Source organism: Tamandua tetradactyla, chromosome 6 (genome assembly GCF_023851605.1).
Source record: "Tamandua tetradactyla isolate mTamTet1 chromosome 6, mTamTet1.pri, whole genome shotgun sequence".
NCBI classification, from domain to species: Eukaryota; Metazoa; Chordata; class Mammalia; order Pilosa; family Myrmecophagidae; genus Tamandua; species Tamandua tetradactyla.
The window spans coordinates 56,109,044-56,132,851 of record NC_135332.1 but is presented as its reverse complement, the minus strand read 5'-3'; the positions used below and the strand labels follow the sequence as shown (position 1 = coordinate 56,132,851).

Below are 23,808 nucleotides of genomic sequence, written 5' to 3'. Positions count from 1 at the left end.
TATATGAACATTATTTTACTGAAACAGTTGCTTCAATTTGGAAATTTGGGTTTTCTGGTTTTCATTATCGTAAATTATGTTTCAGTGAATATCTTTGTATAAAAATAATTATACATTTCTCTTACTGTTTTAGGATAAATTTGTGTAGGTGGAATTACTCAGGCAGAGGATATGGCCGTTTTAAAGGCTCTTCATATATATTGCCAATTTGTTCACTTAAAAAAGTTGTGCTAGTTTACATTTCCCTGAGTGCTTATTTTCACCACAATTTTGACCGAACTAGGAGTCTAATTTTTAAAAATTCTTTACCACTTGATAGATGAGATTATTTCATTGTTTTCATTTAATGTGGTATAGGCAAACTGAAACATTTTCATATGTTTACATTTGTTATATATTATTTCATTTATTCGTTTGTTTTATCTGTTTTTAATTTATGTTCTGTATTCATTTTTCTATCCAGGTATTCTTGTTGAATTGCAAGGGCACCTTTGTTAGTATTTCCCTCCATTTTGTCACTTGCCTTTTCCTTTTGTTTATAGTGATTTTGTGTTGTTTTTATGGTTAGGAGCTTTGAAGGGTTTATATAATCAAATCCAATATGCTATGCCTTTGTATTTTCGTAGTCTACATTTATTGGTAGAAAAACACCTTCACCATCCTGAGAGCTGAATAATGTTTATCTATATTTTACTATGACTATTTTTGGCTTTGTTGATCTTGGTGTATGGTGTGAGATTCAGGGACCTACCTTTGTTTGACAAATGGTTCAGAGCTGTTACAGGGTAACTCTTCAGAGAGATGACTGGTAAGCTCTCCTGCTTCTGTCTGAGTGTCTGTGATGGGGACCAGGCAACATATTAGGGTGTGGGGGGTTTGTACTGTCCCAGACCCTACCCTGGAGATGTGGAGAGGTGCAGGGTGGCACATTGCTCTTACGTTCTGAAGAGTGTCCCCTACACTCTCCTGTGGGTCCTTGGGTCTTGATAAGAGATCTGGTTGCCCACGGAGCTGAGCCCTGAATCTGTGAGATCTACTCTTGGCACTTCAGCCCATGACCAGCCACTGTCCAGGGCCCTGTACTCTTCTGAGGGCATGAGGTCCTAACACAGACAACTCATCTCCTGGGTTTTGGAGAATTGATCCTGTGGCTTTGCTTTGAGTGTGAGCTTGGATTGCTGGGAGAGCAGACTTAGTCCTTTCCTTGGGACATTGTCTTCTAGTCTCTTCCCTGGCAGGGCCCTTGCCTATCACACACATCCCCCACACCCACAGGATCTAGCTGGCTCCTGACTCACATTGCAAGGCTCCACTTCTCTTTACTCATGTAAACTTCTGCCCAGTCTCACTCCCATGACCTGAATTAATTTTTTCTCATGAAGCCATTCCCATCTCCTACTCCCCCACCCCCCACCAGGGAATAAATCCTTTTCTTTTTGTCTTTCCACTTTGACCAGCTTCCTCTTTCTCAAGTTTTTTCTGACCCACTGTCTTCAACAGCCCCACCTCTAGCTGCATACTTTGGCTATCCTCTTTGGTTTCTCAGAAAAGCTCCGAGTAAGTGGCTCCTCCCTTTTTGCTTCTGAACTGCATTTCTTTCCTTATTACTCAGTGTCCACACCCAGGGCGGTTGCCTGGATAGAAGTCTGCCCCTTTCCCCTAGTCATCTTTTCAGGCCAGACATAAGCACCAGTAAGGAATGGATACATACACAGGCCCAGTCAGAAGCACTAATTCTTTACGGTAGCCTAAGGTAGGACAGTGTCCTCTGAGGTCATCTAAGCTCCTGGATCCCGAGCCTGATTCTTTCCTTACCTTCTCAGTCATCGGCTAAGCTTGTTTTTTGGGCACCACTAAGTGAACTTAATGATTATTCCTCCCCAGGAGGGGAGAAGTCATTTCCCCATCATCACCCATTTCTATGAGGTTTTCAGAAACTCTGGACTTGGGCAGGACTGTCCTGGAAAGTTAAGGAGGAGGACCAGGCCACTTCTCATCCCAGATGACACCAGGCAGCTTTATAACCGTGGATAAGGCACCTCTTTGGGGAGGTAAAGACTAGATGATCTCAAGTCTGCCCGCTGTGACGCTGAGACAGTGAAGAGGGGAAAACAAGTACATGAATGAAAGTTGGAACTTAATTGCATCAGGAGTGGTTCTCTGACAGCACAGTGGGGGTGGGGAGGGTAGGTGAAAACTGGAAACTTCTGGCTCTAAGTCGCCTACTTTTTTTTTTTAATTTTTTATTAATTAGAAAAAATTACAAGAAAGACAAACATTCCCAACACATACACTCAGCAATTCACAATATCATCACATAGTTGCATATTCATCATCATTATCATTTCCCAGAACATTAGCATCAATTCAGAAAAAGAAAAAGACAACAGAAAAATGTAACAAACAGAGAAAAAAAAATTTTACAGGTCATATCCCTTACTGATCCCTTTCATTGATCACTAGCATCTCAAACTAAATCTATTTTAACATTTGTTCCCCCTATTATTTATTTTTATTCCATATGTTCCTCTCATCTGTTGACAAGGTAGATAAAAGGAGCATCAGACACAAGGTTTTCACAATCACACAGTCACATTGTGAAAGCTATATCATTATACAATCATCATCAAGAAACATGGCTACCGGAACACAGCTCTACATTTTCAGGCATTTCCCTCCAGCCTCTCCATTACATCTTGGATAACAAGGTGATATCTACTTAATGCATAAGAATAACCTCCAGGATAACCTCTTGACTCTGGAAGCTCTCAGCCCTTGACACTTTGTCTCATTTCATTCTTCCCCCTTTTGGTCGAGAAGGTTTTCTCAGTCTCTTGATGCTGGGTCTCAGCTCATTCTAGAGTTTTTCTCAATCCCTGGATGCTGAATCTCAGCTCATTCTGGGATTTCTGTCCCACGCTGCCAGGAAGATCCACACCCCTGGTAGTCATGTCCCACATAGACAGGAGGAGGGTGGTGAGTCTGTTTGCTGTGTTGGCTGGAGAGAGAGGCCACATCTGAGCAACAAAAGAGGTTCTCTTGGGGGTGACTCTTAGGCTTAATTTTTTTTTTTTTTTAAAGAGAGAGGGAGGAAGGGAAGGAAAGACAGAGAAGGAAGGAAGGATGGAAGGAAGAAAGGGAAACATCTTTAAACATTTTCTTGTTTTATTATATTTTGTTTGTTTGTTTGGTTTTTACATGGGCTGGGGCCGGGAATCGAACCGAGGTCCTCCGGCACGGCAGGCAAGCACTCTTGCCCGCTGAGCCACCGCGGCCCGCCCTCTTAGGCTTAATTTTAAGTAGGCTTGACCTATTCCCTGTGGGGTTAAGTTTCATATGAACAACCCCCAAGACTGGGGGCTCAGCCTATAGCTTTGGTTGTCCACACTGCTTATGAGAATATCATGAATTCAACTTGTGGAAGTTGAGTTTTCCCCCGTTTTCACCATTCCTGAAGGGGACTTTGCAAATACTTTTCCACTCACTGATCAAATCACTCTGGGATTCATTAGGGCATCATAAGTTGCCTACTTTACTGATGATTGAATGGTTACTCTGTAGGATACACATCTGTTAAAGTAATTCATCATCTAGTTTGGGCTGCAGAGGAATCAGGTCAGGTGGCTAACCCAGTCTTAAATCCACCTAGTTTCTTCTTATCCCTGTAGAGAAAAATATAATTATCTGGGACTCTAACCTTATAAAATGAGTATACTCTTATAAGTTGTCATGTAGTCGTATTACCTCTCATTCTGCATCCAGCATGGTGGGAGGAAGCAAAACTAAACTTTTTGAGGAGTTACTATGGAGCTGAGTTTGATCTGTAATCTCTTACCCTTCTCTGCATATCCAAAGGTCACCTGGCCTTGGCTGCAAGGATGCCTAGCCCAATGCCTGGAACACGTCAGGCACAGAATAAATATTTGTTCAATGAATGTCATATAGTGTGTCCCTGAGTGTCTTAGTCTCCTGTCCTTCTTCATTCCACAACTGGCTGTCTCCCTTTGGTCTTGTTTCAGTTATGAGAGATGAAAAGCTCCATAAAATGTACCGCAAAAAATGAGAAGACAAGCCTAAAAGGCTTCTGGGACCTAGTGTGAAAATCTGTAATTTGGCATTACCCACTTTCCCTCATTTCATTATTTATGCTTTGGAGTGATCACAGAACTCATTTTTGTACTTGGAGTTTTGTGTGTAATGCTCTTGAGATAAGTGTTGTGGGGATAGGATGATCGTCTCATTAGGGGATATTAAAATTGGGGAACATAATGGGATTTGAACTGAGCATTAGAGTGCTCAAGACTGTTTAAGGGGAAGTTTGATAATAGAAATCCTCTCGTGAGAAAGCACACAATGATGGGTGACCCCAGTGTCCTACTTCCCCAAGGGTACTAAGCATCTAGAAGCCTTGAAGAAACTGAAGAGCAACTTTCTGGTGATAGTTGGTCTTTCAGATCATCCCCAAAACATGCACTAACCTTTCTGCTGAAATATTAGAAAGTTTTCTTTTTCCTTTCCATTGAGAAAGTAAAACAATTATTATTTCTACCCGAACTCCACTCACTTGGAACAGTGAAGCTAGGGCCAAAATGTTGAATAGTTCTCCTCTTTATTCCCCTCTTTAGATGTATAGCTCCCACCTCCACTGCCCATTCCTCAACTGTGGAAACCTTGAAGAGACATTCTGTTTGGTCATTTTTAGGCTCCTATAGGCAACAACAGCCACCACTACCACCACCACCACAAGCCTCCTTTTTAAACTCTTGATATTGCCTAACATTCCCTGGCCGCTGTCCCCACTTGACCAAAGATGATCATGTGAAGCCAGTAGGCTGTTGGTTTTAAATAGGAAGTATGCTGGTTTGAAAGGAAGTATGCCCCCTAGCAAAGCCATGTTTTAATCAAAATATCATTTCATAAAGGTAGAATAATCCGTATTCAATACTGTAGGTTTGAAACTGTAATCGGATCGTCTCTCTGGATGATGGGATTTAGTCAAGAGTGGTTGTTAAACTGGATTAGGGGACAACATGTCTCCACCCATTTGGGTAGATCTTGATTGGTTTATTGGAGTCCTATAAAAGAGGAAATATTTTGGAGAATGAGAGATTCGGAGAGAGCAGAGAGTCCACCAGCCAGCGACCTTTGGAGATGAAGATGGAAAATGCCTCCCGGGGAGCTTCATGAAACCGGAAGCCAGGAGAGAAAGCTAGCAGATGACCCCGTGTTCGCCATGTACCCTTCCAGCTGAGGGAGAAACCCTGACTGTGTCTGCCATGTGCCTTCTCACTTGAGAGAGAAACCCTGAACTTCATCGGCCTTCTTGAACCAGGGTATCTTTCCCTGGATGCCTCAGATTGGACATTTCTATAGACGTGTTTTAATTGGGACATTTTCATGGCCTTAGAACTGTATACTAGCAAATCATTAAATTCCCCTTTTTAAAAAGCCGTTCTGTTCCTGGTATGTGCATTCCAGCAGCTAGCAAACTAGAACAGGAAGCATCTCTACTAAGCTCTAGAGCAGATGGAGTTTGGGGCACAAGGGAGAGACCAGCACTAGTCTGTGTTCACCCCACTTTTATCTCCTGCTTCTCCATCCCGGAAGGAAATGTTTCTTCAGAATCCTACCTTTCAGAGATGTGCCTATTTAATGGGCTACAGCCAGGCATGACTAGAGAAAAACTGCACTTCAGCCTCCAGAAGAGACCCCAGAAGAATGTCATGAACACCCGAGGAAGACAGAAGGGGGACTGCATGTAGCTCTAGGAGCATCCCAGCCTGCTAGGCATGCAGACTGTGCCAGACCCATCCACGCTGGTGGCAGGTGAGACAGGTTGAGAGGAGACAATATCAGGGCCAGCACAAATCTATCCCTTCCAGGAAAAGGGCACTCATCTCAAGAAGTAGGCTCATGTGCTCTAATCTCTCTTTGCTTTCTACCTCTGTCATAAGTAAATTGAGTAGTACCCAGGGCAGTTTGTATTAGTGCTTCATGCTCAGTTGTCAGCTGCTGGGGCATTAGATCTGCCACATCAGAGACCCCTATAGACTGGTGCTAGCCGACAACCACTTTTTCCCATTCTCTAGATTCCTGATTTCCAGGATCTTCTGTGCAGGTTTCCTTTCCCTAGGATGCACTGTGCTGTCAAAAAAAGAACAAAAACACAGCAAGCATGTATTTGATATAGCTTGCTGTGTCTAACTTTCCTCCAGCTAATCCCGGAAACAGAAACATAACCCTCTGAAGACCCAATGTGAGTTGGTTGACAGGGTGAGCCGCCCCTCAGATGTCCTCATAAAGGTTTGCTTTCTGGCTTTGTGTGATGGTGAAGCCTAGGTCACAGGATCTGCTCAACTTGGCAAAGGAAAGGATGCAGCTCTCCATGGTCTGCCTGGAGCCAGGAACGAAGGCCTCTGATCCTGGGATTGGGACAGTGGTACTGGAAATGTTCCAGGGGGTCCCAAATGTGCCTTCAGCCAGGCTGTGCCTTTCACTACCAACTGTACCAATAGAGTTTGTGGGGCCCTCATCAAAGAAGCAGGATTGGGTTATATGTGAAGGACTTGCCACAATGACAATGTTGGAATCCTTCCGTGCAGGCAGTCTGATACTCTTTTTTTGACTTTTTCCTAATTTGGGGCTCTGCCCTAAAACTGACTCCAAAGAGTTACCCATAGAGTTAAGGACAAACAGACCCGGGCGAAGAACAGCTCTCAGTCTAACCTGACCCATATCTACCACTCTAGCCCTGTTCTCTGGAACACTGAATGACCTTATACCCACTCTTTTCCATTCTGAGCCTCAGTTCTTAATCTGTAAAGTGAAAAGATTTAGGCAAGTTGACCTCAAAAGTCTTAGGTTTCTGATTATATCTCGCCGTCTCCAGACATTGTGCCAGGAAGGTGCGGGCAGACGCACCAGACAGGGCTCCTTGTTTCCCCAGCGAGCGCGATTGATAGACTGCCCAGCCCCGCTCGCCCTGCCTCGAGTCTCAGTCGCCCGGGCCCAGGGCGGGAGGGCAGGGCTTCCGCCCTCCACGTTGTTGTTCCCGGTTTGGGCCACGCCCCCTTGGCCTGAGCAATGGATGCTCCGCCTTAATTGCCCCGTACCGGCCGCAGAGCAAAGGGCGTCCGCTGGGGTGGCCCAATCAGAGTCTCCACCCATACCAGACACGCGTGGACAAAGACAAGAGTTTGCAGGGAGAAAAGAGAAAGACTGGGTTTTAAAGGGAAGGTGGTGAAAAGTAAAGGGTAGGCCGGGTAACGACTGCGGGATTTCCTTCGTCACCCTCCGTTCCCACAGTGGCAGCAATCGGCATCCGCAAATGTAACCCTGCAGGCTCGGGCCCTTTAAACGGAAGGCTGGCGGCGCTGGGTGTCCATGTGGAGCTGCTCCATGCCGTGTTGTCCTGCCCGCCCATTGGCCTGTGGCCCGGTGACGTCGCCTAATAGGATGCGAACGCACTGCGGGGGGAGGAACGGAGGCAAAACACGGAATCGGATCGCCACTCCGCTCCCTCGCCTGTTCTCTGGCTGGCTCCCGTCGTCAGCTCCGCCCATGGGCGGATCCCAGGGGAATTGCGACAAGGCGTGTGGTTGCGGGATTTGGGTCACGTGCGGGAGGGGAGCGGCAACCACTGGAGTAAGGTCCGTTTCAACCGCCCCGAGGTTTCCCTGACCAGGAGTGTCCTTATTTGAGCTACCTTAAGCCTTAAGTTTTCACTCTCCTTTCCTTCCAGCAGGGCAAATTTCGGTTTGAATGACCCAAACACCCAGGCCTTGCTCCACTTGTGGCTCACTGGCGGGGCGGGGCGAGGCGGGAAAGCGGAAATGCAGCGCACGAACCCGGCTCGATTTTCCCCCACCCCCACCCAGGCCACGTGTGCGCGCGCCGTCTATAGTGGGCGGGGCCAGCCCCGCCCCTTCCTCCGTGAGACGCCGCGGCCGGGCGGGCGGGGGCTCCGGTCCGGGCTTTGGCGGCTGCCCCGGTGTAGTAGCGGGGGTGGCGGCCGGGGGCAGCGCGGCTCCTTCCCTTGTTGTGTGTGTCGGTGCCTCCTCGCCATCTTGTTGCAAAGCCCTTTCTTGTCGGCGGGACTCCCGGGGGCCGCGGGGAGGGAGGCATCAGAAGGGAGGAAGAGAGGGAGGAGAAAGAGGAAGGCAGTGCCGTTTTTTTTTTTTTGCATCAAATTTTTTAAAATTTGCGAATTTATATTTTGCAAATATTTTGGGAGACATTGATTTTTCTTCCCGTGCTACCCCGTTCCTCCCTGCGGAGTGCGCTGCGCCGCCCAGCCCTGTCGCCCCCCGGAGGTGACCCCTCCCTCTTGCCTGCCCGCCAGCCTGACCTGTGCCCGGCTCGCGGGCCGCAGCCTCGGCCCCGGCGCGCCCCCGGCAGCTCTCGGCGCGATGAGCATAGAGACGCTACTGGAGGCGGCCCGCTTCCTGGAATGGCAAGCGCAGCAACAACAGAGAGCACGTGGTGAGCGGCCGGGCTGGGCCCCGAGGGCACTGGGGAAGGGGTGGCCAGGGACCCCGGCCCCCGAACCCATGCGAAACCGCTGGCAGATCCCCGGCCCGGAAGGCCTGCAGAGCCGAGTACCGCACCTCTCCCCGCAAGAGCCGGGAATAAGTGATGTGTAAAATTAATTAATGAATTCATTAACATGCAGCAAGGGGCCCAGCTCCCACGGACGCTCCCCCAGCTGCCTGCCACCCCTTGTGCACCTTCCGTGGGGGGCTCCTTTCGCGTGGGCCAGCGACACTCTCGTTGGTGCTGAGGATGTGTGGAGCCGGGGGTGGGGATATGAGGAATGGTGTTGCGCGGGGGTAGCAGACCCGCGTGTGCGTGCGAGTGTGCACGGGGGATATGTGATGTAAGCCTCGGGGAGAGCGGATGAACGGACGTGTACACGGGCGTGCGTGTAGTGCACACGAGTGGGCGTGTGTGTAAGGGAGTGGGGGTGGGAATTACTCTACGCCGAGCATCTCCCCGGCTTCCCTGGCCCGGGAAGGAGGGCGCAGGGGGCGCTCCCGGCAGATCTACGCGCCGCTTGGGGCGGAGGCGGCCTTTGCAGAATGAAATGACATCGCGTGTCTTATGATCCTGGCCAGCCCCGCCTGACCCCGCCTCCTAGAGCTGGGCTGGGTAGCGCGTCTGAGTTTTGGGTGGAAGCCCGATTTATTCCGTGTGTGCGAAACGGCCCGCGGCTGGCTGGGGGCGGCCTGCGGACCCCGCCTCGCTGCGCCCGGCTTTAGCCGGTGTGGAATGTGGCGTGTCTGCGTGTTCCAAACCCGCTTTCGGCTGGAATGTTGCGTGTGCCTGCGTTCCAAGCCTGTTGGTTACACCGGCTGGTGACGTGGACGGGCCCCGCCCCCGACCACGTGCACGGGGGACACTCCCGCTGGGGACGGCCGGCCCCGGCCCCTCCTTGCTGCTTGGCGCTCGGTCGGGGGCGGGGCCTGGGCGGGACTGGCTCGGTGCCCTGCTCCGGGTTGGGCCTGGGCCCAGGCCGCTGGGCATCTCCCAGGGAGAGTCTTTGCCCTGCGGAGGCGGAGCGGAGCTCGCTTGTTGGTTCTTGCCTTCTTGCTTTTGATACTGGGGCTAGAGAAGCATTCAGAATCCTAGGGCAGCTAGACATTTAGAGCTCACATCTTCCCGCTGACCCCCAAAACGTTCTCACCAGGACCTCCTAACAACCTCCCTGCCGCTTTGTAGGATGAGCCAGGCAGAGAAGGGGGAAACTTTGGTGCTTCTTCGACAGGAGTTAGAATAGGATTTCAAATGTCTCCTAGCCCCATGCGCCCATGTTGGTGGTCCCTAGCATCAGGGCGCTGCAAAAATGGGCGCTGGGGGAAAGACATCCGTTTTCCTGACTACTGCGAAGGCGTTAGCCTTGGAACGATGCGTATGCAGTACTTGGGGACTCCTGCCCCCAAAAGCCCTCGGCCGGGTTGGTTGTGGTGGAGTGAGTGCTTCGCCCTCCTTTCCTTTCTCTCTGCCTATTGTTGCTTCAATGATGAGTCATGCAGGAGGTAGTAGTGTGTGTTGTGTGTGTGTGTGCGCGCGTGTGTGCGCGCGCGCGGCTGCAGCGTGTACCGCCGCCGCGGCAGGCGGGGTGAGCGGGCGGGGAGCTGTGGGTCCGCGGGCCTAGTCCGGCGGACTGGCCTCTCAAGGTCAGGAGTCACTGGAGATACATGAGAGCGTTTTGCGGAACTGATGGACTGGGACATCGGCCCACGCGCCCCTCCTCCTGTTTTTCGGAGGGGTCCAGAGCCGGGTCTAGGCGGTGGGTAGTGCTGGTGGTGACCCAGACTGCCCTGCACACGGGCCCAACGGTGGGGGGAGGAGCGTGTACAATGTTTAGAGAGACTGAGTCACCTGCTGCCACCGTCCACACGATGCAATTCAAGAGCACCTATTCTGTCCCTGCTGTGTACCAACCTCTGTGATAAGAGTGACGATGCTGGAGAGAACACTCACCTCACCCTCACTTCACTGGCAGGCTGGGCAGCTGCTCGAGGGAAGGGGAGATGTTATCCCTTTCACCCTTTCCCAAATAAGTCAGTCCAGAGCTCAGCAGCGAGAAGGAAAGAGATGATCTGTGTCTGACTGTACGAGAACCATTCCAGCCCAGAGCGGTGAAAACTTGGGGGCAGGGAGCTGAATGCAGGCCAAGTTCAGCTGCCAGGTCAGAGCTTCTAGGTATTGGGTGAGGACCTTGAGAGCTGGTGGGTGTGGGAAAGCCAAAATGTACTCCAGACACTCATGTACAGATGCCCAGACCAGCAGTTTAGTCTCCAGAATTGAGTTTCTTCTCCTTGAGATTCTATTCTTTGACTTGGGGTGGGAAGAATGGGAGAGAAGAGGGCGGCAAATGAACATGCCGTTTATCAGGTGACCAGCTTCTTGTCATTTCCCATTTAACCTCCGAGGGTCACTTTCCTGATCTGGACCATACCCCCCCCCCCATGAACCTGAGGATGTGTGACATGTATGTGTACATGTGGAGGAGGAAGACAGAGGAAAGGGCAGGTCCATCCTGCAGGGCCAGGGCTGGTCATTTCCAGTGTTCATGGAAGTGGCTGGGCTGGGACCCTCTTCTCCCTTGACTAAAGGGAGCTGCCTGGAGTGTCCAGAAGCCCCTGACCAAGGCTGTCCCTGGACCTGTGTTATGTGCTGGGCTCCCTCTGAGCATGTAGAAGGAAAGAATTCTCACGCACCTTGGGGGGCCACCTGGTGCCGATCCTCAGCTGCCAGCCCTGGGCCATTCCAGAGGGGCAGAGACAAGGGAAGGTGCACATGCATGAGAGAGTGTAAATGCAGATCGTCCCAAATGAATGCCCGTCTTCCCCCGCTTAGCTTATCCCCTCTCTAGTGCACAGGGATGGCCATTGCTGGATAGGGAATGAGTCAAAGCTATGTGGAGACAGGAAGCGTTGGTGGGCTGGCCCTGACCTGGGGCACCACCCCCTGTAAATCACCAATCAAGCTTTTTCATGCTGGCCCAGGTGTGATAGAGCTTTGCCATCTACCTGGGGCCTTCCTAGCACCCCTGAAGCAGAGTTGCCCAGCTGTGGAAGAGAATGGGTAGGGGAGGAGGTTGCCATTGCCTGGACCAGCTTTGGAGTTGCTTTAGAACGTAGGACACAGGGGTTTGCCTTCCATCTTGGATCTCAGGGCTCCAGTACTCGGGGCTCGGGGCCCTGTCTGTACTGCCACCTGTGGGAGGGTGTAACACCGGCCTCAAACCTAGCAAGAGTTCGGGTCCTGGAGAAATCAAAGGAATGGAGGTAGGGGGCTCTGTTGGTGAGCTTGTGCGGGTTGGAGAGCAGATGGGGATGTCTCTGAGTGGGACTCCCTGGCTGGAACTCTCTGGGCTTCTTTTCCCAGTGTGGTTCGTGGAAAAACTGGAGTCAGAGAGCTGGTTCTCTCTGGGGCGGTGTCACATAAGCCAGTGCTGGCAGAAGGAGGCCTGGAAGAGCAAAGCTTCCTCGTTGGGGCAGGCCTGGCATCTCCTCTTCCGGAAGAGGCCCATGCTAGCCTGGTCCAGCCCCTGAACTCTGGCTGCTGGGAAACCACTGAGTGCTTCCCCTCTCACAGCACTCCTCCCTCTACTTCCTCCTTGGCCTCTTCTCCTCTGCCCGAAGAGGGGGGGGGGGGGGTGAGGAGCATGCCCAGCTTAGACCGAAGTTGATTGGCCAAAGAGCCCTGAGGCCTCAGGTTTTCCGGGGCCCCAGAGCCAGCAGGAGACATGTGTTGGGGGGGCGGGGAGAGAGCTAATGCCCTCCTCCTTAGAGCAAACTTAGCCAACTTGGGTGCCCTGGCCCCACCCCATGTGGGATGGCGTGCCTACCAGACAGTACTGGCAGCTCTGTTAGTTAGTCAGCTGTGGGGTGTATCCAGGGTAGGAGTGGAGGGCTTGTTGTGCTGGTGGCTTCCTAGCATGGGGGCTGCAGCCACTCCCCAGGGCCCTTGCCCAGCCCTGTAGCCAGGGAACTGGAATGGTGGGGCCTGGGAGAGGACTGGGCAGGGCTGAGCCTTCCTGGAGGTAGGAATGGCCTGTAGATCAGGAGATGCACCCTCTCAGTCAGCTCTCCTTCCTGCAGGGCTTTTAGCATACATGCTGAACTGATGGGGTGCAAGGTATCTGAGCTCAGCCACTGTGAAAAAGCCCAGCTTACCTTTCTGTCTGCCTCTTTCTAGTTTGTATTGGTGGTAGGCAAGCAGTGGAGAGTGAGAGAAATGAATTCTAATGTGAGAAGGGACGGTGAAGGACCAAGTGTGTTTGTTGTATGATCCCCAAGGAAACCAGAGGCTTTGCAACCTAGCCTGGAATCAGGAATCTTGGACCTGGTTTCCTCATCTGTGAAATGAAAGTGATATTCCTGCCCTGCCTGGGACATGGGGCTCTTGTGAGAATCCAGGGAAGCAGTGTGAATGTGTGTGAGAAAACACCTGGTGAGCATATGTTGACACAGCAAGGGCAAATGTCACGTGACTTAGCTGGGTCTGGCCCCAGCTTTACCTGTGATTTGCAGTCTAACCCTTAACAAATCACTGTGCCTTGCTGAGCTTCATTTATGTCACGTGTGAAATGGAGGTACTGCCTGCCCTCTACAAGGTGCTTCGTAAACACTTTTGAAGGGGAAATGTACATGGGAGTGTTAAGTGTTAGAGGAACATGGTGAATGCAACCTACTCCCAAATGTTTAGAAAATAACTAGGTAGATAGGATGATTTAACTAAACCTGGGATTCTGGGTGGGGGATACATCAGAGTTCTCTGTATTGTTTCTGTATGATTTTGCAACTTTCCTAGAAGTTTTAAATGGTTTCAAAATAAAAAGTATGTGAAAGAAAAATGACTGTTGGAAGCCTTCAGAGTCCACATGTCCAGACTCAGCAGCCAGAGGCTCTGACATCCCCCCATGCCTGATCTCATAGGGTGGCCTGTGCGGTCCTTTGTGGACTGGCCTCTGCCCCCCTCTCCGATCTCATCTGTCACCCCAGTTCCCTTGCAGCCCTTTTGCTCCCAGCCTGTCCTGCTCATCATTGGCCTAACCCCTCAGCCTAGGGGTTGCCAGGCCCCGAAAACCTCTCTGAAGGATCCTACCCTGTCCCTGCAGCTCCTGTCCTGCCCCTCCCATAGCCTGTTGGTTATCCAGTCACTTGCCTCCACCCCCACCCCCCAGATTGTGAGTTTGATGTTACTGCAATGTCCCCAGTGCTTAGCCCAGTGGATGTGGATGGGTATTTGTAGAGTCACAGGCCAGGCAGTGGTCACTGGGCCCTATAGCTGGGATATAGTAGGAGGATGGGTGACACTGGGCCCTGCGACTGTTGCTCCTGCTGAGAAACTCCTTGTATTCTCTCCGCGTAGAGGAGCAGGAGCGGCTTCGCTTGGAGCGGGAGCGGGAGCAGGAGCAGAAGAAGGCCAGCAGCCTAGCCAGGCTGGCCCATTCCCTGCCTGTGGAGGAACCCCGCATTGAGGCACCACCCCTGCCTCTGTCTCCCCCGGCACCCCCCCCGGCACCCCCCCCAGCACTTGCCACCCCTCCCACCCCACTGACTGTCATCCCCATTCCCATCGTGACCAACTCCCCACAGCCACTACCCCCGCCCCCACCACTGCCCCCCACAGCCCAGCCTCTGCCCCTGGCACCTCGCCAGCAGGCACTGGTCAGCAACCCTGGACTCAGCATTAAGGAGCCTGCCTCCCTGGCCACCAGGCCACAAGTGCCCACTCCTGCTTCCCTACTTCCAGACTCGAAGACCGCTGTCCCACCCACTGGCAGCCCCAAACCCTTGCAGCCCCTCCCCACACCCATCCTGACCATAGCTCCACACCCTGGAGTCCAGCCCCAGCTGGCCCCCCAGCAGCCACCTCCACCCACGCTTGGGACCTTGAAGTTGGCACCAGCTGAAGAAGTCAAATCCAGCGAACAGAAGAAGAGGCCTGGGGGGTGAGTGAGGTGGGGCAGACCCGGGGCTGGTGGGATGGGGAGAACCGTCCACCCCTGGGCTGTGTGTGCAAGAGAAGGTACCCTCCAGGCTAGCCCTTCACAGGCATGCTCTCTCTCCCCAACCTAGAAAGGATCTCCTATATTTGGACACGTTCCTGCTGTGCCCATCCCCACTCCCGGAATGGGGAATGGCGGTTGTCCTCTGTCATTCTCAGGCTTCTGTTCTCCGACCTCCTCCAAGGCTGGGGCTTATGGCATTTCCAGGCTTTTGGACAGAGTACTGGAATATGGGCCTCCTGGGTGAGGGCTGGGGTCAACTGGCTGCTTCTCTGGGTCCCAGGAGCATTTCTGTCTCCTCATCCTCAGGGTGGAAGGGTGAGATGGGCAGTTAAAGGGGTGGTGGATTTATAAACATAGACGTGCCCTCCAGGGGGTGAAGGCGGGACAGGGGGACATCTCCCATTGCTTCTTTTATGGAGAATGTTGGGGACAAAGAGCTTGTGGCATTTGGGGGGTGGGGGCAGAGGGCAGGAAGGCCACCTAATCGGGCCCTCCTCCCTGAGCCTCCTGTCTGTCTGGGTTTCAGGATCGGAACCAGAGAAGTCCACAACAAATTGGAGAAGAACAGGTGTGTGTGCGTGCGTGTGTGACTCTGGGCCTGCCCTGCCCGTTCCGGGACTTGCCCCATCCTGGGTCCCCGCAGCTCCCCGGGGCCTTTCCCTTCCCAACCCACAGCCCCCGCCCGCTGGGGCGCTGGCTGACCCGTGCTCATTCCCTCTCCCCAGGAGGGCCCATCTGAAGGAATGTTTTGAGACCCTGAAGCGCAACATCCCCAATGTGGACGACAAAAAGACGTCGAATCTGAGCGTGCTGCGGACTGCGCTGCGGTACATCCAGGTATGGGGGTAGGAAGCAGGGCCGGGAGAAGGGCGGGCAGCGGCGACAGCGCCAACTTCCTCCTCACCCCCAGCTTCCTCCTCACCGCCGCCCTCCCTCCTTCTCTGGCCGCGTCCCCGCCCCGCGTTCCCTCCCACTCCCTGGCCGGGCTCCCCCACCCGCCTCCACGCGGGCGCAGCGCACATGGCCCGCCTGACGTCAGCGGGGCTCCCTGCCCGAGAAGGGGGTGGGTGGAAGGGCGCGCGCTGTGCTGGCGTGCGCGCGTGCGCAGGGGAGGGTGGTGGCGGCGGCGGCGGCTGCAGCGGCCTCTCCCTAGCCCCGTCCGCAGTACCGCGGAGCTCCCGCCATCTGCGCAGCCCCCACAGCTTCGGCGTCCCCGGCACCCAAGGAGGGCGCGCGCTGCAGTCTCGCTCAGCGTGACACCCGGTGCTCAGCCCCCGCTTTACGCATGCTAGTGCGCCCGCTGGGTGAGACTGCACCCGCATCCCGGTGCGGAAACCCGGGTTGGGCCGAATTGTCTGTCGTTAAGTTAGGCTGTTAGTGGCGGCAGGGTGAGGACCCCTGGGCGTGGTCCTGGCCCACATCGCGGCCTGTCATGAAGGCCCTTTTACTCCCAGGGCAATTTAAGATCCTCCCTTTGAGAACGTTGAGGTGCTGCGACCTGAGATGGAGGGTGGGGGTGGGGGTGGGGGTCGGTGTATGTTTAAACCGAGATGGAGGGACGTGGCGGTCTGGCTGGGTGACAAAGAGCCCCTGAGACACGGAACCTTAAATTATGCTTTCCTTCCGTCTGTGTTAAAACAATAAGTGCATCCCTTTTATTAAGGGGCCCTCCGGGCCGCGTGTCCCCTCACTTCAGGTATTGGCTCCTCTCTGCAGTATTGGGGGTGGGGGCGCCTGGTAGATGAGACTGTTGCCATGACTGCCCTAGCTTCGGTTTCCCTGGAAACCCGTGGAGGGTTCCGCTCGCCGGGGTGAGGCTGTGGGGGATGGGGCGAGCAGAGCCGGGGAGCCGTTGGAAAAAGGGAGGGGCTTGGGTCTCCCGGCCTGCGCTGGGGAAGGGCGGGGCGACCATTTGCCAGCCCACCTGGAAGCTTTGGGGGACAAGGTGACAAAGAAGGGTCAGTGGGAATGGCAGCCCGGCGGGGTACCACCTTTTCCCCTGGGTTCGGCGGCGAGGTCACAGCCCTGAGGTAACCGGAGTCTGATTTGTCAGGAGGCGGCGGCGCAGCTCAGTGACTGCTCCCAGCCGGCGGATCCTCCCCGCCCCCGCCTCAGCCTGCCTGAACGCCCGCCCGAACGCCCGCCCGGGAGAGGGGGAGAGGCTCGCGCTCCTGGAGGCGGCTTCGCGGAGCCCAGGAGGGGCGGGGCCGGCTTGCAGATTGGCTGGGCCGAGCTGGGGGCGGAGGCTCCTGGGCGCGCCGAGGGAGGGTGCGGCCGGCGGGTAGTGACGCAGCAAAGCTGGGTCCGCGTGGGTGCGCGCGTGCTCCAGCAGGGGTGGGGCTTCGCCGGCTGCCTGAGTGGCCTTGGCTCCGCGCGGGATTCGGAGGCTCTGGGAAGGCAGGGAGAGGCTGAGATGCTTTTTCCTGGGGTATATTTGCAGAATTTGAGCTTTTCCTGAAAGTTCGGTGACATCTCTGAATAGCAGTTTTTTCTTACTTAGGATGAGGCTAGATGGGAATGTAACAGTGTCTTTGTTATTGGAACGTTAGGAGGATTAAATGAGATTGTTTATGTAAATATATCCAGTACTTTATAAACAAGAACTTGGTAGCAATTATGATTCAGAGGTAGAAAGGATGAAATGGCGAGTTCCTTTCTAAAAAACGCCTATTTGGGAGGGAGAGTTCTTTGTAATGTGTGGATTTGGAAGTAAATCAGAGATAGAGACATAGTGGAACCAGCAGAATAAGCTTCTAAGAACTTGGGCCTGGACTGAGTAGGAAATGGCTTAGCCCCCAAGCTGGCAGTAAAGGATGACTTCTCATGGTACTAGTCATGGGAACAAACAGAAATATTTGCAATATTCTATAAATCCTCCATCTTCAGGTACTTTTTGCCAGCCCCTGTGCATGAGCCTGAGAATACAGCAGAGACACCAAAAATAGTGTGTCTCTCTGTCCTTGAAGGATTGGTCTTGTGGCAGACTGAACGAGTAGCCATACAGAGGACAGTGCCATCCACATTATTTGCAAGATAGGATTTGTTTGGGGATGTGTTCACTGAGAAAAAGCCATTGGAACTGAGACCCAAAGGAGGGTCAGGGTGAACTAGACCAAGTAGATAGCAGAGAACCCGGCACCGGCCACAGTTTCTCCAGCAGGAGGAAACAAGATGTACTTTTGGAAGTAAAAGATGGTCAGCAAGAGTGTCGTGAAGAGATGGGTGGCAGCTGGTGTAAGGTGGTACTGGAGAGGCCCCTACGGTTATGTAGACCAAAGGCTTTGGTTATGCCCTGAGAGTGGGAAGCTGGAGGAAGGCTGTAGCCCTCAGCCAAATTCCAGAGTGGCTTGGAGGTAGTAAAGGGTTTGAAGAAAGTCACTGTGAAGTGGACATACTGGACGAGGAGTAGACAGGTGCCAGATTGTGTGTCCAGTCATAGGAAGAAAATGGGTTTAAGCTGAAGCAATGCAGACTAAAGTTCAACCCTGGAAATATTTTCCAGGAAGCTCCAGGACTATGGAGAAGTGGGCTAGGTTAAAAAAGGTTTGACATTCTCTCTCCCTGACCCAGAAGTCTAGCTTCCTTGCAAGTGGGTGGAGTTCAGGACAGCTGCTCCCCAAACCCCCAGCAGCGAAGTACATGGGAGGGCTGGCCCACCACAGGCCCCATTGCTGATGGGCCCTATCTGCATGTCATACCCAGCCCTGGCCTCTCAGGGGCAGAACCAGGTGAGCAGTTAGTGTGGGTCGGGGTGTATGTGGGGGGAGAGTCATCTTTCCATTCTGCCTTTCTGTCAGAGATATGTTGAGAAGCAAGTTAAATTCAAAGGATGACCAAGGGGGCTTTGGATTTGGTGACAGTGATGTAAAGCTACCAGGTTTTAGGGCAGTACAGAACACAGCTCTTTCTAGGTTATGTGCCACTGATGGTTTGAGGGTTTCTCCTGAGTGAGGTCAGAAATGTAAGGAGTTTGTTGCTGCAGGAGGGAGTTGGACCTAGTTGGTGGGTGAGGTTGAAGATGCTGCTGTGCCCAGAAGGGGCAGACAGACAGGGTAGGCTGCTGCAAAACTATCCCTAGGAAAGTGGAATCAGGAGAAACCCAAGTATAAGAGATGAAGAGAGAGACAGAATAGAGGTGAGATTAACAGGCTCACTGGGAAGTGGCTTTCTGGAGACCATCTGGGAGGACGATTCCTTCCACCGGGGCTGAGTCAGCATGTTGTGCATAGCCCTGTCCTGTCCGCTAGTAGGTTCAGGAGACATGAAGCAACTGTGGAACAATCTTTGCCTTCATCAAAAATAGGGTTGGGTAGAGGCAGTGTTGTGTGTTGAGATGGAAAGACAAAACATGCACACCTGAGCTATTTAAATTCGGCCATATGAGACAGTGTCTGATTAATTATACCTGACAGTCTCTGGTTAAATGTCTAGCTATACAGTGGTACAGATGCCTAGAAGGGCACTAAGGCAAGAGGATGCTCATGGCAAGGGCGTGGGTAGGGAAGGTGTGTAGAGAGGTAGGGCTCTCAGGTTTGTCTTGGAGCATGAGGAAGTAGAACCCAGAGGGGTGAGAAGGATGGGTCTGGGTCTTGGCAGATGGGTTCCAAGGAAAGCTAGACAAGCTGGTGAGTTTGGCGTGTGGAGTCAGTGGGCTCTGCGCCTGTAAGTGGCCTCCAATCTTGGATGTACAGGGCTAAGGCATAGGTCAGGAGAAAGGACCAGGAGGTGAGCAGATCCAAAGGCAAAGACAGGGTTGTCCATGTCAGCTGGTGGACATGGCTATCACAATGAGCCTGGGCTGAGAAGAGGCAACCACAGGGAGTTCCATGAAACTGAGGAGAGCTGGTTTAATAAAGTATCAGAGTTTGAGGCATAGGAATGGTGTTGGATATGGAAGAGCTGAGAAACAAAGATGCAAGCAAGTCCTTTGGAGCTGCAGAGGAAAACTAGATAGGGGAGCAGTGCCAGACTGCAAGGCATGGCGACCACATCTACATGAGGGGACATTAAGTGTTCACCCTGTGGTCACCTGTGGGCCTGGAGGGGCAAAGATGGTACATGGAAGAGGGACCTTCTTCCATGTGAACTTGAGGAAGAGGGCGGCTTCAGTGTTATGGTGCTTGGTAACTCATGTCTCATGAGTCGGTGCTACTTGGGGACTGAGGTTGAGGTGGGGTGGAGGAGGTGCACAGTCCATGGCTTGGGAAATTTCAGGAGCTGGCATGCCTGGAGGGCTGCAGACAGGGTGCTGGGGTGGGGTGGTGAGCAGCACTGGGGAGAACCCAGGAGGTCAGTGAGGAACCAGGCAGCTCCTGGGGGAAAGACAGAGATGAAGTAGTGGGGAGGTGTCACAAAGTCTAGAGGGTCATCTTCAAGGACAATGACATTATCAAAGACGCAAGTGAACGATTAGGTGGAGAGAAACACAAGATCATTTGGAGTTGTTTGGGGAATGGGTTCCAAGGAGAATGGCTAGTGGAATTGGAGACTGAGCAGGGCTAGATGTGACCTGAGAAGTTTATTATCCTTTCTGTCCTCCTCGGCAGAATGAGGGCAGAGCCTTCAAGAGGGGTGGCTGGGGCAAGAGATGGTGAAGCCCCTCAGGCCAGAGTTGATGGTGGGGGTTGGGGTCAGGCTCCCACACTTGGGTCTGGGCTTTCTTCCACCGCCTCTCCATAATCCCCAGGGTATTGGGCCTCACTGGGCAGAGCTGTGGGCCAGGAGGCAGGTGTTGCCTCCACTGGCCCCAGTGAGCCTGGGTCTTGCTCACTGCAGACCTATCCCTGGGGGTGGGGCTATCTGAAGGTGAGGGGTGGCTGTGGGAGGCATTTGAGATGCCATGGAACCTGCATCTGATGCTCAGGGTGTCCTCACGGTCCCTTGCCCTGTCCCTCAGTCCTTGAAGAGGAAGGAGAAGGAATATGAGCATGAGATGGAGCGGCTGGCAAGGGAGAAGATTGCCACACAGCAGCGGCTGGCAGAGCTCAAGCATGAGTTGAGCCAGTGGATGGATGTGCTGGAGATCGACCGTATGCTCCGGCAGACGGGCCAGCCCGAGGATGACCAGGCCTCCACCTCCACTGCCTCTGGTGAGCCCCGGGCCCCTGCATGGCCCACAGCAAGCTGCACCCTTCCACCCTCTTGGGTGTTGCCCTTGTGTCTCAAATTCCAGCTTCCCTGGCCCAGCTTTTGCCGCTGTAAAAATATTGCCAGATCCCCAGGGGCAGCTGTGCCTTCAGCCCCTCCTTTTCCAGACTCTTCTGACCTGTTCCCTGTCCCTGTGTCTTCCCCCCACCACAGAGGGTGAGGACAACATAGACGAGGATATGGAGGAGGATCGGGCGAACCTGGGCCCACCTAAGCTGAGCCAACGGCCCCAACCGGAGCTGCTGAAGTCTGCCCTGTCACCCCCCAGCACTGCTCCTGCGCCCCCACAGCCCCACCCACACTCTCACTCCCACCCAGTGGCCCTGTCTCCTGCCCACCTCCCAGTGCAGCAGCAGCAGGTGCAGCAGAAGACCCCTCTGGCTGCCCCTCCTCCCCCACCGGCTGCCCCTGCGCAGACACTGGTGCCGGCTCCAGCCCACCTGGTGGCCACGGCTGGGGGCAGTTCCACGGTCATTGCCCACACAGCCACCACCCACGCCTCAGTCATCCAGACTGTGAACCACGTCCTGCAGGGGCCAGGTGGCAAGCACATCGCCCACATCGCCCCCTCAGCCCCCAGCCCTGCTGTGCAGCTGGCCCCTGCCACCCCCCCCATCGGCCACATCACAGTGCACCCTGCCACCCTCAACCACGTGGCCCACCTGGGCTCCCAGCTGCCCCTGTACCCGCAGCCCGTGGCAGTGAGCCAACCTGTGGCGGTGAGCCACATCGCCCACACGCTTTCACACCAGCAAGTGAATGGCACAGCCGGGCTGGGGCCCCCAACCACTGTCATGGCAAAGCCAGCCGTGGGGGCCCAGGTGGTACACCATCCCCAGCTGGTGAGCCAGACAGTGCTCAACCCTGTGACCATGGTCACCATGCCCTCCTTCCCGGTCAGCACGCTCAAGCTGGCCTAAGGATGAGGCCTCTCAGAGGCCCCAAGTGGGGGCAGGGTGGGGGTCTGTCCCTTACTCTCCTACCCACTAGCTCCACACATTCCAGCCAGGCCCAGGCCCACCCCATCCACTCCACCCCCAGGCCTCCTAGGGGAAGGGGGTGCAGAGACTCTGAGCCAGGGGAGGGAGGGGCCATCCCGGGAAGCTGGGCACAGGGCCTGTGGGTCCTGCCGCACGAGGACTTGATAAAATGACTCATGAGAGACCCTTTGGTGAGCGTGCCACCAGTCCAGCCGGTGCCAGCTCCAGTTCCGTTCCTGCCTCCCCATCCTGTCTCCTGCAATCAGTGCGATGTGGACGTCATGTTCTCCGACTCTTCCCCTGCCCGCCCACCTTCCCACGCTGCTGCTGCTGCTATTGCTTTGTCTGGTGAGGTGGCGTGGCACCCCTGGCCTTCCCCCACTGGAGCTTCGGCTGCCTCTTCCCAGGCCTTTGGAGGGGAAATGGGAAGCAGAACTGAAGCCACTTGGCCCAGAGGACTGGGTTTTGGGGGTGGTAACGGGCCCTGCACTGAGCACAAGTGACAAAATGTAGAGAGTGGCTGCCTGGGGTGCCATCCAGAGAGGGGGCTGCCCCCAGCCTGGGACTCTGACCCAGTTGCAGTCAAGATTCATTACAGCAGAAACTAAAGTGATTCTTCACCAACAATAAACCAAACCCAAGCTGTTGCCAAGCTTCCTGAAGGGCTCATTGGACAAGCCCTTCAACCCCCTAAGTCTCTGCCACTGGGTTGTTGACCTCAGCAGGGCAGGGGAGGGGTGGGGAAGGAGGGAGCTTGGCTATACTGCTCTCCCTGCCTCCTCCCCCACAGCCTGGGACTAGACTGAGAAACCACTCTGGCCCATGTCCTCCCCGGGTTTGGTTCTCAGCTTCCAGAAGGCAGAGGGGCAGGGCATGGCCTGGTCCCCTGGCCTCTGCTCAGCTCTGTGCACTCCCAAGGAATGGGTGGGCCTGGGTGTCTGGGTTTGATGGTTTCTGAGCTTGGGAGACATGGACCAGTTCTGGTCTTGGTTGTAGGAGCCTCGAAGCTGCTCTGCTGAAGAGTCAGGAATTTAAGGTACAGAGGCTTGGCCAAAACCCCCAACCCTTTACCAAATGGGCCCAGGGGGCAAGGGGAGTAGGGAGTCAGGCCACCAAAGTTGGGCCATGAATGACCTGGGAGGAGGGCTGCTGCTTCTGTCTCTTCCTGCCCGCCCCCCCATGGGCCTGCTGGGGCTGCTGGGCTCCTCCGTGCTCTGAGGATGGGTCTCTGTTGGGCCCAGGGCAGGGCTGAGCTTGTGGGAGAGAGGAGTTGTGGGGTGCGTGTGTAGGAAGTGCTGCTTTCCCTGCTTCTGCCTTGGCAGACTGCTTTTGCTTCTCTTTTTATGTGGGTATTTATTACAAGTGGCCTTGTGTCAGACACACTCAGTTATACACACGTGCACACTCGGCTCCCCACCTGGACACACTCACCGATGGCCTTTCAGTGTGGGGGGAGGAAGGAGTTTCTGCAGGTGTGATGTTTGCGTTGATGACGTGGGAGGGCAGGGCAGGCAAGAGGTCCAGGAAGGGAATATTTAGGGGTCCTGGATCTTCTGGAAGGTCCTGTGAGACACTGAGGAGGTCAGCAAGTCTTAAATAGATTCTCCCTTGAAATTAAGACTCCATAGACACCTAAGAACGTCCTTTCAGTTCCTTGAGACCTTCCTGGGGGCTGTTTCTTACTTCTCACTTGGCTTTCCTGGGAATGGGGGGAGAGGTGGCCAGTCAGCCAGGTCTTCCCTGCTAGAGGCCTCCAGGACTAAGATCCCTGGAGGCCCTGGACCAACTGCATGGGACAATTCCACCTCTGGAGCTTGCTGCCTTCAGTTGCAGCCCCCCACCCCCCACCCCCACCCTCCCCCTCCCATGACTCTGTTCCTGGGGAAGCCGGTTTCGCTGGTCTCAGTGTGACAGCAGTGGCAAGAACAGACTAGGAGAGCAGTTAGAGAAGCACTCGCGAGCTCGCCCTCCCTCTGCCCCGCTCCCCTCTTCCTGCACCCCAAGGCCAGTTCCAGAGCTGAAATTCCTATCAGCCAGCTGCCCCTTGGGCCTGCACAGATACCTCATCTGCCCTCTGCCCCCTGGCCCCCCATTTGGTGGGGGCCTTCGAATCTAGTGCCGAATGACTATGTCCAGATTGGTGAAGATGGGTGTCGT

At 54.1% G+C, this 23,808-nt stretch overlaps 1 protein-coding gene across 1 annotated transcript; it reads left to right on the top strand.

Moving 5' to 3' along the window:
* Positions 1-7,968: 7,968 nt before the first annotated feature.
* MNT (MAX network transcriptional repressor) lies at positions 7,969-23,506 on the top strand. Its single transcript, XM_077165522.1, has 6 exons — positions 7,969-8,481; positions 13,882-14,464; positions 15,051-15,092; positions 15,250-15,361; positions 20,421-20,613; positions 20,825-23,506. The coding sequence occupies exons 1-6, from the start codon at positions 8,409-8,411 to the stop codon at positions 21,589-21,591; spliced, it is 1,770 nt and encodes a 589-aa protein (XP_077021637.1). The 5' UTR covers positions 7,969-8,408; the 3' UTR covers positions 21,592-23,506.
* Positions 23,507-23,808: the final 302 nt, after the last annotated feature.

Coding starts and splice junctions, on each gene's coding strand:
- MNT (XM_077165522.1), top strand. CDS start 8,409: ATGAGCATAGAGACGCTACTGGAGGCGGCCCGCTTCCTGGAATGGCAA. Junction 14,465..15,050: donor CAGAAGAAGAGGCCTGGGGG/GTGAGTGAGGTG, acceptor TCTGGGTTTCAG/GATCGGAACCAGAGAAGTCC. Junction 15,093..15,249: donor AACAAATTGGAGAAGAACAG/GTGTGTGTGCGT, acceptor CCCTCTCCCCAG/GAGGGCCCATCTGAAGGAAT.